This window comes from Takifugu flavidus, chromosome 12 (genome assembly GCF_003711565.1).
Source record: "Takifugu flavidus isolate HTHZ2018 chromosome 12, ASM371156v2, whole genome shotgun sequence".
NCBI classification, from domain to species: Eukaryota; Metazoa; Chordata; class Actinopteri; order Tetraodontiformes; family Tetraodontidae; genus Takifugu; species Takifugu flavidus.
In genome coordinates this window covers 4,940,281-4,951,890 of record NC_079531.1, presented here as the reverse complement: position 1 = coordinate 4,951,890, position 11,610 = coordinate 4,940,281, and the positions used below count along the sequence as shown (strand labels likewise).

The window sequence follows — 11,610 nt, the reverse complement described above, 5'->3', positions numbered from 1 at the left end:
TGCGTTTGTCGGACGAATGGGATTCGCGTATTGCGCGCGTGGAGCTGCGGGGATGATCGATGGCTGATGTGACGGTTCTAACTGGAGCGGAATGGAGCTCTTCCCTCTCCGGCTGCGCGCGTTCGTCCCCGAGTCCGTCCGTGCGCTGCTGGCTTCGCCGCCTCAATGGGGGGCGACATCAGCAGGAAAAGTCAGGTGAGCGATTCAGCTTTAAGCTTTCAACCTCCGAGACAGGAAAAGGAACAGAATAGGGCGAAGGGGTGTTTGGTGGACACTAATCCGACCTGAACACATCTATTGATTAACCAAGTTGCCTCCATTATCAACCCTGAAAGTCAGCAGACAATAACTCAGCTTCTACTCCTTTTTCGAACCTTAATTTAAATTATCACGATCTTTGAACTGCATGAAATTGATGTATAAAAGTGCACATACAAATGTACAGTGATGGACCACAGCATATCCAGATTTTCCACATTTACTAAAGTAGTAAAAGTGTCTCCCACAGAAACGCGGAGCAGCCGCCGAGCGCCGCTTCAGTGTCGGCTTCCTGTCAATCATGAGGGACTCCATCACGCACAGACTCGGCCACTCGGCCGTTTTTTCTGCAGGCTGCGGACCGCTTGTCCCACAAGTCCTCCTGCCTCCAGGCGACAAAGCCCAGACAACAGAGGTGGATTTAAACTCTGTCTTCCTGCCCGAGTTCCCACACCGCACGTTCCCCGAAGGAGAGCGTCACAAGGTACCCCGACCTCAGCGTGTGAGACGTAAACGTGAGGTAACGCTAACAAACTGCATCTCTTCTGTCAGATCCTGGGCTTCATAGCGAAAGGATCATATGGACCCATTGTGAGAGTGAAAGACAACTTTAAAGACCAAGTCTTTGCTGTGAAGGTTGGTTGCGATCTTTACATCTTTGCATCGTTTGTGCACTATATTTTGTTTTGGTCTGTGTTTGCAGGTTCTGCCAAAATCAGAGATTATTAAAAATAAAGTGGTGGATCAGATCAAAGAGGAGGTCATCATTCAGGTATCCCACCACGAGGCTGTCAAATATAACTCATTGATTTTTATTAGTCACTTTATTGGGATGCTGATAGTTCTTTTTGGCTCCCTATTTAGTAAACTTAGTGTGCCGTTTGGAATACAGGGCATGCACGAGGACTAAATATGTATTTTCACAGAATCCTAAGCTATTTTTGTGCTCATGCAGCGGCAGCTCGAGCATCCGTTCATCCACAGTCTGCACGACAGCTGGCAGACGCAGCGCCACCTCTTCATCAGTGAGTTGAGTCCTAACCCCAACCCTCAGCTTCAGCCTTACATACATTGAAGCATCTTTAGTGGAAATGAGTCCGGCTCTCCCTGAGGTCATTCAGAAAATAGCCGCAGCTCCCGGTCGCGCCCCCCTTCCCCAGACAGGCAGATCGATGTGGTTCCATTTCTCTTCAAGAGCTCCTCACACGGTCTCCTCCCCGAGCTTGGTGTCAAATATCTCAGACGTGTCTCCTTCTCCCTGCAGTGTGCAGCCACTGCAGCCATGGAGACTTGCACACCTACTGGTCGCTGAAGAGCCAGTTTGAGGAGAAGGAGGTTCGACTCTTTGCGACAGAGCTGGGCAGTGCTCTGGGTTTGTGCTTTTAATCATCAGTTACAGAGTGTTAAAGGAACATTTCACAAAAACATTCCCGTCCAGTCTTTGCTCGCCTCCATTCCTTGCGGATCAAAAGCTTTGAGTGTCCATTTTCATTGATTGGGAGCCCTTTCAGGAGATTTTAAACACTGGTCATTCCTTTTTGTTATATTTCTGTCATATATTCTCACCCCACATCTTCTGTTTGTTATTCCAGGATTCATCCATGACTTAGGGATCATGCACAGGGATGTAAAGGTGTAATTTGCTCTTTAACGTAAATATCCTGCTGCGCTGTGCTTTTAAATAACAATCCCTTTTTAACAATCCCAATTCCTTTTTGTGTGCTTTTAGATGGAAAATGTCCTCGTAAGTGATCGAGGTAACAAAAAAAATAAAAACCTACACAATTTCACACACGGATGAAGACGAACAGTGGGGGAAAAATCACGTCCGTCTATGGTCTCTTTCGATGCAGGTCACCTCCGTTTGTCCGACTTTGGACTCTCCCGTCGGCTGAAACGGGGAGGACGGGCATTCACCATATGCGGGACGATGCAGTACATGGGTGAGCTTCCTGCTGAACATCCTGGTGGATCAAATATGTTTGTTGGCAGAATGTTGGGAGTGTGCTGGTTCACACCAGTGCGGCAGCGTCGGGACCCGTCCTGCATGCTCTCGTTCCCGCTCCGATGACCCACTTCTGCAGCTGTGCGTCAAATTCCCGCGTCCCTTTTGGCGATGCATAATTTTCCCCACCACTTTTTCTGAAATAACATCTTGAACGTTGTGTTTTCCTGTTTGGTCCGAGCAGCTCCAGAGGTTCTGAGCGGGGGCCCTTACAGCCATGCTGCGGACTGGTGGTCCCTTGGCATTCTGATGTTTGCGCTAGTGACAGGAAAGGTGATGTCACATAAACTCTACATTTACTCATTCCAATTGGGTGATTTTTTTTCATCGTTTCATCATTTGATCTCAGTTTCCAGTACCTGCAGAACTCGATCACATCGCCATGTTAAGCAAGGTCAGAAACTGTCATTACGTCATCCCAGAGTCCTACAGCTCTACTCTGATTTTACTTCTAACCGAGGTTCGTATGCTCCGTCTGAATATTCATCACTTATGTGTCACGTTTATTGACCTCCGCTCGTTCCATTTCCTCCTTGGTGGTGCAGCTTCTTTGTAAAAGTCCAGCACATAGGTTGCGGAACCTGGAATCTTTCCAGATGCAGCCCTTCTTCCGCGGCTTTTCATTCGACCCTCTCATCCTCCAGAAGACACCGACTGACATCATCCTGCAGCTCAGAGGCCACCCTGATTGGACCGTTAAAGCAAGGAGGGGCCTTTCATTGGAGGATTTTAATAACTTTGATTGCGAAGAAGTGTCACTGGAAATGAATGTTCTCTGATAAATTATCTGTTAACTCGGGTTTATATGATAATAATATTTAAAAGGTCTTTCTTTTCTCCATTTAGTATGTATAATCTTACCGTCTTATGTCATCTTATACTTGCTGCTTTCTGTTGCCAGTGATCCTGCTCTCTGTTCCTACTGTCAGTTTATGATAAACCAACTTTGTTCACACCTTTCATTTGTTTGCATTTTTCCCCCGACTCCAGCATTTTAGCTGTAGACAATCATGCTGATGAATAGTGCCAAACAGTATTAGGTAGGCAAAAGGAAATATAATATGAGTAAATGCAACTGTTTCTGGAAATTGCGCAACCTCTAATCTTCCTCTTCCTGTGAGTCTGTGGGCTTCAAACAAATTCCTTAAAATGTAAGCAGCAGTTTTAAACGGCACCTTGAGATAGGGGAGTCTGCTTCACACGCTGGTATGGACTGACATGTGATCTGCCAAACCAGTTATAATAGTGGGATTGTTTTATAGAAATGATAAGTTTGGTTTAATAAGAATTTGGTTTGAACAAAATATCACCTCAAGGTGGGTTTAGTAGCTTTACTGCCTGTCATAAATGTTTAATGTTGTAATTTAGTACAATTATATTCAAAAGAAAACAGGAGCCTTCTCTTTCAAGCTTTCTAATCCCCCATTCTGAATAAACAAGGAAAGACACCACACAGAAAGCAATAAAAAGAGGATTCCATGTGGTGACTGAGGTTGATCTATTTTTAAAGGAGCACTCACAAAGCCATTGAGGACAACCTTAATAAGACGGAACATTGAAGCCCAGATAAAGTATCATCATTACGTGTTTTTAATTAGGTAAGTGAAGAGGAAAAAAAGCGTCCCAGAGGAGGCGGTCGTGTATAATTGCTGCACCTCCTGAAGTCATGTATCTAATGCTGGATCTCCTGCCTCTTCCCTCCGACTGCCTCCTGACATTGGCTTCTCTCTCAGGCCCTTGTCTTAGACAGGTCCGTCATGTCTGGGTTGCGGCTGTGTAATGGCAGGCAGACCAGTGACCCAGAGGCACACTAACCCACAATAGCAGAGAGAGTCCCCTGAAATCCAGACTCTCCTTCCCACCAGTCCAGTCAAAAAGGCACGTTATGTAACGGCATGCACCAGTTCTCTGAACATCCTGCAGGAATACAGAGCATAATTCCAAATCTTTGGACGTATATACTGTAAAATGAGAGGGAATATTTAAAGAACTTTCTTTTAAAATTTGCAATAACATTAGTCTAAATTTTGGTTGAATCTATTATTTGCTATTATTTTGTATTATTTAATCTATTATTATTTATTCCCAATCAAGGTGTCACTCAGGAAAAACTATCACGTGGCTGGAGTGGAAAACTGGTGAATTAAAACAGCAACAATTCCATGAAGTTCTTTGGAATTACTTAAATCAGACAATAAAAAGCTCCTCTGAGACAGCAAAATTGCACCTCTGGAACCTCCAAAAAAGGTCTCTCAAAATTGAGCCATGGAGTGCATGAACTGAGCTGAAATGCCAAAGGAATTCGATGAAGACGAAAGTATCTGGAGGTTTGAAATGTTCCTAGGGGCACATTTTTGCTAATTAAAGTAAAAATAGCATGTCATGGGGGTCTGGTTCAGCGTTTAAATTAGGTCGATGAGGGGTTGAGGATGCTATCATCTATATACATCCAATGTCAATATAAAATTATGCTAAATATAATTTATTCAGTGGGATATACTTGTAAAAATGAAGACATTTATGGGCATACACAACCTGTCCACACCAACACCTCAGCTTTAGAGACTCCAAACTTTATTCACTGAGATATGACAATAAATAAACTGTCATCGACGTGAAAGAGGGTGAGACAAGATATTGAAGTAGAACAGTGATTCATCCAAAATCTTCTGAATTTTATGGAGCAAAGGTGGGTGTACACACCTCCGCCCAGGGGCGTGACTTATGACGTGATGCACTGGAGTTGGTACAAACGAGAGCGGACCAAGAGTCTCTGCCACTGATCATCGAATCAGTGGAGGAGACGCTTTTGATTTCACCCACTGACAGGTAAAAACCTTAAAGATCTTTTTGCTGCTGCTGCTCGCTACTCTTTAGTGTCTTCTTAAAAATATAGCCTTTTTTTTAAGTTATTTGCTATTATTTTGTAAAATATTGGAGGATTCTCTCTGATGGTGGAAGTTAAACCTTTGATACCTGCTGCATTTTTTAAGAAACAATAAAAAAAGAGCATATTTCTCAGTGTAAATAAATCATCAACAGTTTGTCAAAGGGCTGTTGGACCGTCAGCATGACACACCAGGTCCCCACGCTCTCCGAGGCGCAGAAGAGGGAGCTCCACGAGACGGCTCTCCGTATAGTTTCTCCAGGGAAGGGCATCCTGGCTGCAGACGAGTCTGTTGGTCTGTAACACACCTACCATCTCTGCTCTGGCCATCCATTCCTAAGCAGCCCCTGCTGGATGCTAATGAGCCCGATCATGTGCTCACCACAGGCAGCATGGGGAAGCGTCTGGCCCAGGTGGGAGTGGAGAACACTGAGGAGAACCGCAGACAGTTCCGGCAGATCCTCATCAGCGCAGACGACCGGATCAACAGCTGCCTTGGAGGAGTTATCTTCTTCCATGAGACGCTGTACCAGTACTCCGACAACGGCGTATCCTTTGTCAAAATGATCAGAGACCGTGACGTCCTGGTGGGAATCAAGGTCAGATCAACTGGTATCTTTCATTTTGAGGTCAAATACAAGTCAATGTGTCCATCATTCGGACTCTGCTATGTTGATGATAATGCCCACCCATGTTTCCCCCACCTCAGGTAGACAAAGGTGTTGTCCCCCTGGCAGGAACTGCAGGAGAAACTACCACACAGGGTCAGGGTCATCAGCTTTGCTGCGCTCTTACTACTGATGCCCTCTATCTACAGCCGTGTGGTCATTTTTCAAACGTCTTCCATAGGGCTGGATGGATTATCAGAGCGTTGTGCGCAGTATAAAAAGGACGGAGCTTCCTTCGCAAAGTGGCGTTGCGTGCTTAAAATCAGCGACACCAATCCCTCTAGACTGGCCATCATGGCGAATGCAAATGTTCTTGCACGCTACTGCAGCATCTGTCAGCAGGTGAGAAGCCGTTAAAGTTCTTTGTGCGTCCCCCCGCTGTCCTGACAATGTTCTCCTCTCTTGGCCAGCATGGCATCGTGCCCATCATAGAACCCGAGATTTTACCTGATGGAGATCATGACCTGAAACGCGGTCAATACGTGACAGAGAAGGTGGGTTTGCTCATTCTGATGATGATGATGATGATGATGATGATTATGGGACTGAATGGGCAGAATGAAAAGGAAACTTTTTTTTCTTTTGCAGGTCTTGGCTGCGGTCTACAAAGCTATGTCAGACCACCACGTGTATCTGGAAGGTACTCTCCTCAAACCCAACATGGTCACTGCTGGACACAGCTGCTCCATCAAGTACAGCCCAGAGGAAGTCGCGATGGCAACTGTCACCGCCTTGCGACGTACCGTCCCCCCGGCGGTCAGCGGTAAGGCGGACTGCGATTATTTCATCCGTTAACTTTTCTGTAATAAAACGAGGAGGTTTCTGTGACCTGCAGGGATAGCTTTCCTCTCAGGAGGTCAGAGCGAAGAGGAGGCATCGATCCACCTCAACGCCATCAACAACTGCCCTCTGGCCACACCCTGGGTCCTGACGTTCTCCTTTGGCCGTGCCCTGCAGGCGTCCGCCCTCAGAGCCTGGAGAGGACATAAGGAGAACGAGAAGGCAGCTGCTGAGCAGTTCGTCAAGAGAGCCGAGGTAGGCCTGACTGGTTTTCCACAGCAGCGATGGCGTCCTTCCACCACTGATGTTAAATATGCTCTCTGAACACAGGCAAACAGTCTGGCCTGTCAGGGGAAGTACTCCAGCGGCGATGACTGCGGTGATGTTGGCCTGCACAACTATGGTTCCCGCCACGCATACTGAACAGCTACAATCAGGCGCCACTACCACAACAACGGCTAATTATTAGGCATTCCCAGAACTCACCTCACCGATGTTACACGACAACAGGCAGAAGTGTCGTTTAGTGGCAAATGTGGACAATCAGATCACGGCCTTTTGCGTGTCAGTGCATGCACAGATTTAGAGGTATTGGGATTAAAATGAGGTCTTAGTTGTTTGCAGTTAAAGCTTTAGCGCCATACATTTAGGCTCACACTTATGACCTTTAATCCCCAGAAATATTTTAGTTGATATAGCGACAAAGATAAATTCAGTTCATCTGAGGAGCTCTCAGGCTTCTTTTTGCAGCTTAGGTTGGTTAAGAAGCAAAAATAGTTACACAATAGATTCAGTTTGAGTTGATGTGCCTCTGCAGTACAGATGAAGTATTGATGTGTTGTGTGAAAAGTGTTCTGAAAGACAGAGCTGGAAATAAGCACAATAAAACGCCGCCTGACAACTGCTGTGGATTTTTTTTCCTTTTTTTTGACGTCACCCGAGAAAATTGAGTTCAAATATTTTACAAATATTACTTTCAAAATAAAGTCCTAGATAGATAGATAGATAGAAAAATGTATTAAGTATCGGCAATAAGATATTTGGGACATATTTAATTGAAATTAAATTAACTGTAATTTTTTTGTTAAATTTTCTTTCCTGCTTTCTGATGGGATTAATATCTCATGTCATCTCACACCCAGATTTGACCTGGAGTTAAAAACAGCCCAATGATCAGCAATTAAAAGCAGTTCTAGTAGATGAATACAAGTTCTAAGTTAGTGGTACCTCTTGTTTTTGTATTCACACAGGAAAAGATGTTTCCTTTGTTAAACAGGTTTCAAAAAAGAAATAAAACATTACATTGAGACTATGGAATTGGTCAATTAATCATGCATTTTATTAGTACTACAGAATATAAGCAATATAGTCAGAATGTATTTAAATAGTTTAACTCTCATCTTGTTGTTCACTAGTCCATTTATTTGATTAAAATCTAAAAATGGTTGGCGTGTTCATAAACTCAATATAAATGCTAGAAAGGATAAATCAAATCAAATATTGTAAAGTCAGAACTTGTTGTATCTGTAAACATAGTTTGCTTTATGATCAAAGACCCTCTGACAGAACATTTCCAAATTTTAAGCAGCTTTTCTTTGGTTGACAAATGATTGACATTGTCCGGCATTTGGGACTATTTTATTTGGCGGACGCGTCAACTCTGGCCAACGTGTTTCCGGTAATGCATTGACTGACAACTCGGAGCGGAGGGTATTGTGTGTGCCACCTGACTATATTGCACATTTCTGCGAAACGGCGCCAATTTAATTGTTTATTGCGCCACGATCAAGTGTCGGACTGCGATCGCAGGATAATCTTACCGTTGCTCGCTTTACTATATCGGTTCTTGCCCTTAGCGACGCTTTGACAGCATTGTAACGAACGGGCTACAAACGTTAGCAGCAATGTCGGGTGTTGTGCGTGGTCCCGCAGGGAACAACGACTGCCGAATTTATGTGGGAAACCTCCCTCCAGACATTCGCACAAAAGATGTTGAAGACGTTTTCTACAAATACGGAACCATTCGAGATATCGACCTCAAGAATCGGAGAGGAGGACCACCGTTTGCCTTCATCGAATTTGAAGATCCCAGGTAAGTACCAAGCTAGCGTATAGCATGCTAGGCCCCGGTAGCCCTTTTGTGTAGCTAACCAACGGTGCGTTTGGAGCTTAATCGGGGACTTTTCCCTCCCTTAATACCGCTTTTAATCGCTGAAATGTGCTTTCTTTTTTAAACTCACGCCTGTGTTTGCCTATTAACGCCACATTTATTGGTTCGTGCCTGGCGTTTTGATTTTGTCAGTGCGCCTTTATGCTCACGTTTGCACCAGATTCACCTTGTCTCGCTTATAATGCAAGACGTGAAGTTGGCTCCGTGCGCTGAATGGTGGATTTCGTTGCACGATCTGTAAAATGGTTTTAACACGAAAATGCATCCGCACGTCCACAATTCTAGAAACCGTATCCAGTTTTGCACCGAACCGGATTAGCATTCTGAACCCCTTGAATGTAGCCGCCAACATGGCCGACGGTGGTCGGCTGTGTTCCCGCTACGTTTGGCTCCCCCCCTTCCCCACTCTGTGAAGCTGAAACATGGTTTCTGGATTCAGGGATGCAGATGATGCAGTCTACGGGCGTGATGGCTACGACTACGACGGCTACAGACTGCGAGTGGAGTTTCCTCGGAGCGGCAGGGGCTCCAGAGGCGGCTTTGGTGGCATCGGAGGGGCGCCGAGAGGCAGATACGGACCCCCATCCAGACGCTCAGAGTACAGGGTCCTTGTGTCAGGTAAACATCACTTTTTCACTACTGCACATTATTTGAGATACCAAAACGATGCATGTTTGTAAGTTTAACAGATTTTTCTTGGCTCAACCATAAGAGATTCTGTGTTGGAGGGAAATGGCAAACGCTGATCTGCAACGTGTAGTGTTTGATATGGTGATTTTTCGTGCGTCAGGGCTCCCACAGAGCGGCAGCTGGCAAGATCTGAAGGACCACATGCGTGAAGCCGGCGACGTTTGCTACGCCGACGTCTACAGGGATGGGACTGGAGTTGTAGAGTTTGTGCGCAAAGAAGACATGACCTATGCTGTTCGAAAGCTGGACAACACCAAATTCCGCTCGCATGAGGTATGTGTAGCGATTTGATTGTCAGGGATATTGTTTTCTTTGCTTGGTTGTAGGTAAGTACGTGAGGAAACGATCGTTGTTTGACGCACACCTGGCCCTTTTTGCCATCTTTGCTCTGTCCGTAGGGATGTTGTCTTTTCAATGTCAAGTTCTCTTGTTTCTGCCAGGGAGAGACCGCTTACATTCAGGTGAAATTAGACGGTCCACGCAGCCCAAGTTACGGAAGATCACGCTCCCGAAGCCGTGGCAGCCGGAGCAGGAGCCGGAGTCGCAGTGCCAGCCGCAGTCGCAGCAATTCCCGTGGCCGCGGCAGAGGATCTCCCCGCTACTCACCTCGTCACAGCCGCTCTCGCTCTCGTTCCTAAACCTTTCCACTGCTGATGTTTTGCCCCTGATGTATACCTTCCTGGTTTTTACCTCTCATAAGTTTCCCCCAGATGTCACCAATTGATTTTTATTTTCTTTAAATTTTTACATTTCATGTCCTGATGTCCATGTGGATGAACTCGGTATGTAGATGTACCCTGCCCCTTCCCCTCCCCTCTGTCCTCCTTTTCTTCCTCTCCCCCCTTCTTTCTGTCTCCATTTTTCGCAATGAGGGAAAATGTGCTGTGTTGAACTTCAAAAATGTTGAGTTGCTTCAGCCCACACTCAATGTTTTTGCAAGTATTGACAGTTTAGTTGTCCTTATTTTTTTAATAGCTACCCATTGGATAAGTGTGGGTCGTTCGGACGAGGAGCCCAGTGCTTAACTGTATTTTACCCTTGTGTCTTCCTTTAGACACCTGAAGCGAAGGATTAAAGTGATTTGGAATAAAACCATTGTGGAGCACATTTCATTTGTATGGTCAGGATAGGACATCTATATGAGGAGCAATCAGGTCGAGGCAATGGTACGCTTCATATTCCATAAATCGAACGCTTTGATAGGTTTCCATATCATGCATGTCATAATAAACAAGGCCATTTGTGCTGTAATTATCCAATTTTTACTCTGCTACCCTGGCTTGTGACAGATTAGTCCTAGGTTGTGCTGTGATGTGCGTGTAACATTTTGATGTCAACTATTAAGTCAATCTTTGAACAAAGATCCTCCTCGGCTTAAATGCCATCACTTGCTGACATGTTTAAACTTCAGGGCGTGAATAGTTTTGTGCTCAAGTTGTTGTTTCTTTTTCTTTTTTGAGTGCTCAAAATGGAAACTAGGCCCAAAAATCTTGACATTTTATTCTAACAGTCTGCCTCTGATTTTCTTCCTGGTATTTCAAGGTTTTGATTGGAGGAGTGGCTCAGTGGATCCCAATCCTTGGAGCTGGATGAGTGGATCGATTAGGGAAGGGATAGGCAAGGATGGATGCTCGGAACGGGATCAGTTTTTTTTTCCAGGATTCAAATGAGATTTGAATTCAGAACTAATTATCGGAAGTCCCAGAGCAACATTTTTTCCCCTCTTTTTATTAGGCGCCCCTACCTATTCAAATTTTTTTTCAGTGGTAATGGCTTTTATTTTACAAGAAATCGAAACAGAGGACCAGGAAGTTGGATCAAAGGATGGATTCGTAGATGCCTGGTAATTAAAATTGGGGTGTTTGGGGAAATGAGTTTTGTTTGGGAGTACTATGTTTTGCTCTGCTTAATCTCTTTTTTTCTCTCAGCATTTTCAATAAAACATTTTCAAATACGGATCTATTGTTTTGATGGTTTTTTTTAACCCCCCTTTGAATCTCTCATCTATTTCAATAACAATATGAATAAAAGCCATGCTTTCGGGGGATGAAAATCCGATTTCGCCGTGTGGCAGAGAGCACCGTGAATGATGCATTGTGGGATGAAATAAGATGCCGGCAGAGAGGAGCTGAAGAAAACGGCTGCGGCTCGG

General features: G+C 44.9%; 3 protein-coding genes across 9 annotated transcripts; all 3 read left to right on the top strand.

The window, feature by feature from the left end:
• The first annotated feature begins 39 nt into the window (after window positions 1-39).
• rskra (ribosomal protein S6 kinase related a) lies at window positions 40-3,225 on the top strand. 3 transcript variants are annotated; one of them, XM_057048706.1, is made up of 12 exons: window positions 45-195; window positions 509-742; window positions 811-894; window positions 962-1,030; window positions 1,214-1,283; window positions 1,523-1,630; window positions 1,851-1,891; window positions 1,988-2,002; window positions 2,251-2,344; window positions 2,448-2,536; window positions 2,613-2,723; window positions 2,809-3,225. In XM_057048706.1, the coding sequence occupies exons 1-12, from the start codon at window positions 166-168 to the stop codon at window positions 3,040-3,042; spliced, it is 1,179 nt and encodes a 392-aa protein (XP_056904686.1). In that variant the 5' UTR covers window positions 45-165; the 3' UTR covers window positions 3,043-3,225. The 3 variants fall into 3 exon arrangements, 2 of the variants coding, with proteins under 2 accessions (XP_056904686.1, XP_056904685.1); XM_057048705.1 differs by lacking the exon at window positions 2,251-2,344 and adding an exon at window positions 2,112-2,201 and having other exon boundaries at window positions 1,988-2,015; XR_008952920.1 differs by lacking the exon at window positions 2,809-3,225 and having other exon boundaries at window positions 40-195; window positions 1,988-2,015; window positions 2,112-2,344; window positions 2,613-2,663.
• A 1,715-nt stretch (window positions 3,226-4,940) lies between these two features.
• aldoca (aldolase C, fructose-bisphosphate, a) lies at window positions 4,941-7,499 on the top strand. The gene is made up of 9 exons (XM_057049492.1): window positions 4,941-5,092; window positions 5,306-5,445; window positions 5,538-5,749; window positions 5,860-5,914; window positions 6,000-6,160; window positions 6,229-6,312; window positions 6,407-6,581; window positions 6,654-6,853; window positions 6,929-7,499. The coding sequence occupies exons 2-9, from the start codon at window positions 5,334-5,336 to the stop codon at window positions 7,019-7,021; spliced, it is 1,092 nt and encodes a 363-aa protein (XP_056905472.1). The 5' UTR covers window positions 4,941-5,092; window positions 5,306-5,333; the 3' UTR covers window positions 7,022-7,499.
• Window positions 7,500-8,268: 769 nt separating this feature from the next.
• srsf1a (serine and arginine rich splicing factor 1a) lies at window positions 8,269-11,416 on the top strand. Of its 5 annotated transcripts, none has more exons than XR_008952983.1 (5): window positions 8,270-8,690; window positions 9,208-9,386; window positions 9,559-9,731; window positions 10,513-10,624; window positions 11,001-11,416. XR_008952983.1 is itself a non-coding variant. In XM_057049494.1 (4 exons), the coding sequence occupies exons 1-4, from the start codon at window positions 8,503-8,505 to the stop codon at window positions 11,049-11,051; spliced, it is 591 nt and encodes a 196-aa protein (XP_056905474.1). In that variant the 5' UTR covers window positions 8,269-8,502; the 3' UTR covers window positions 11,052-11,416. The 5 variants fall into 5 exon arrangements, 3 of the variants coding, with proteins under 3 accessions (XP_056905474.1, XP_056905475.1, XP_056905473.1); XR_008952982.1 differs by having other exon boundaries at window positions 9,899-10,624; XM_057049494.1 differs by lacking the exon at window positions 10,513-10,624 and having other exon boundaries at window positions 8,269-8,690.
• Window positions 11,417-11,610: the final 194 nt, after the last annotated feature.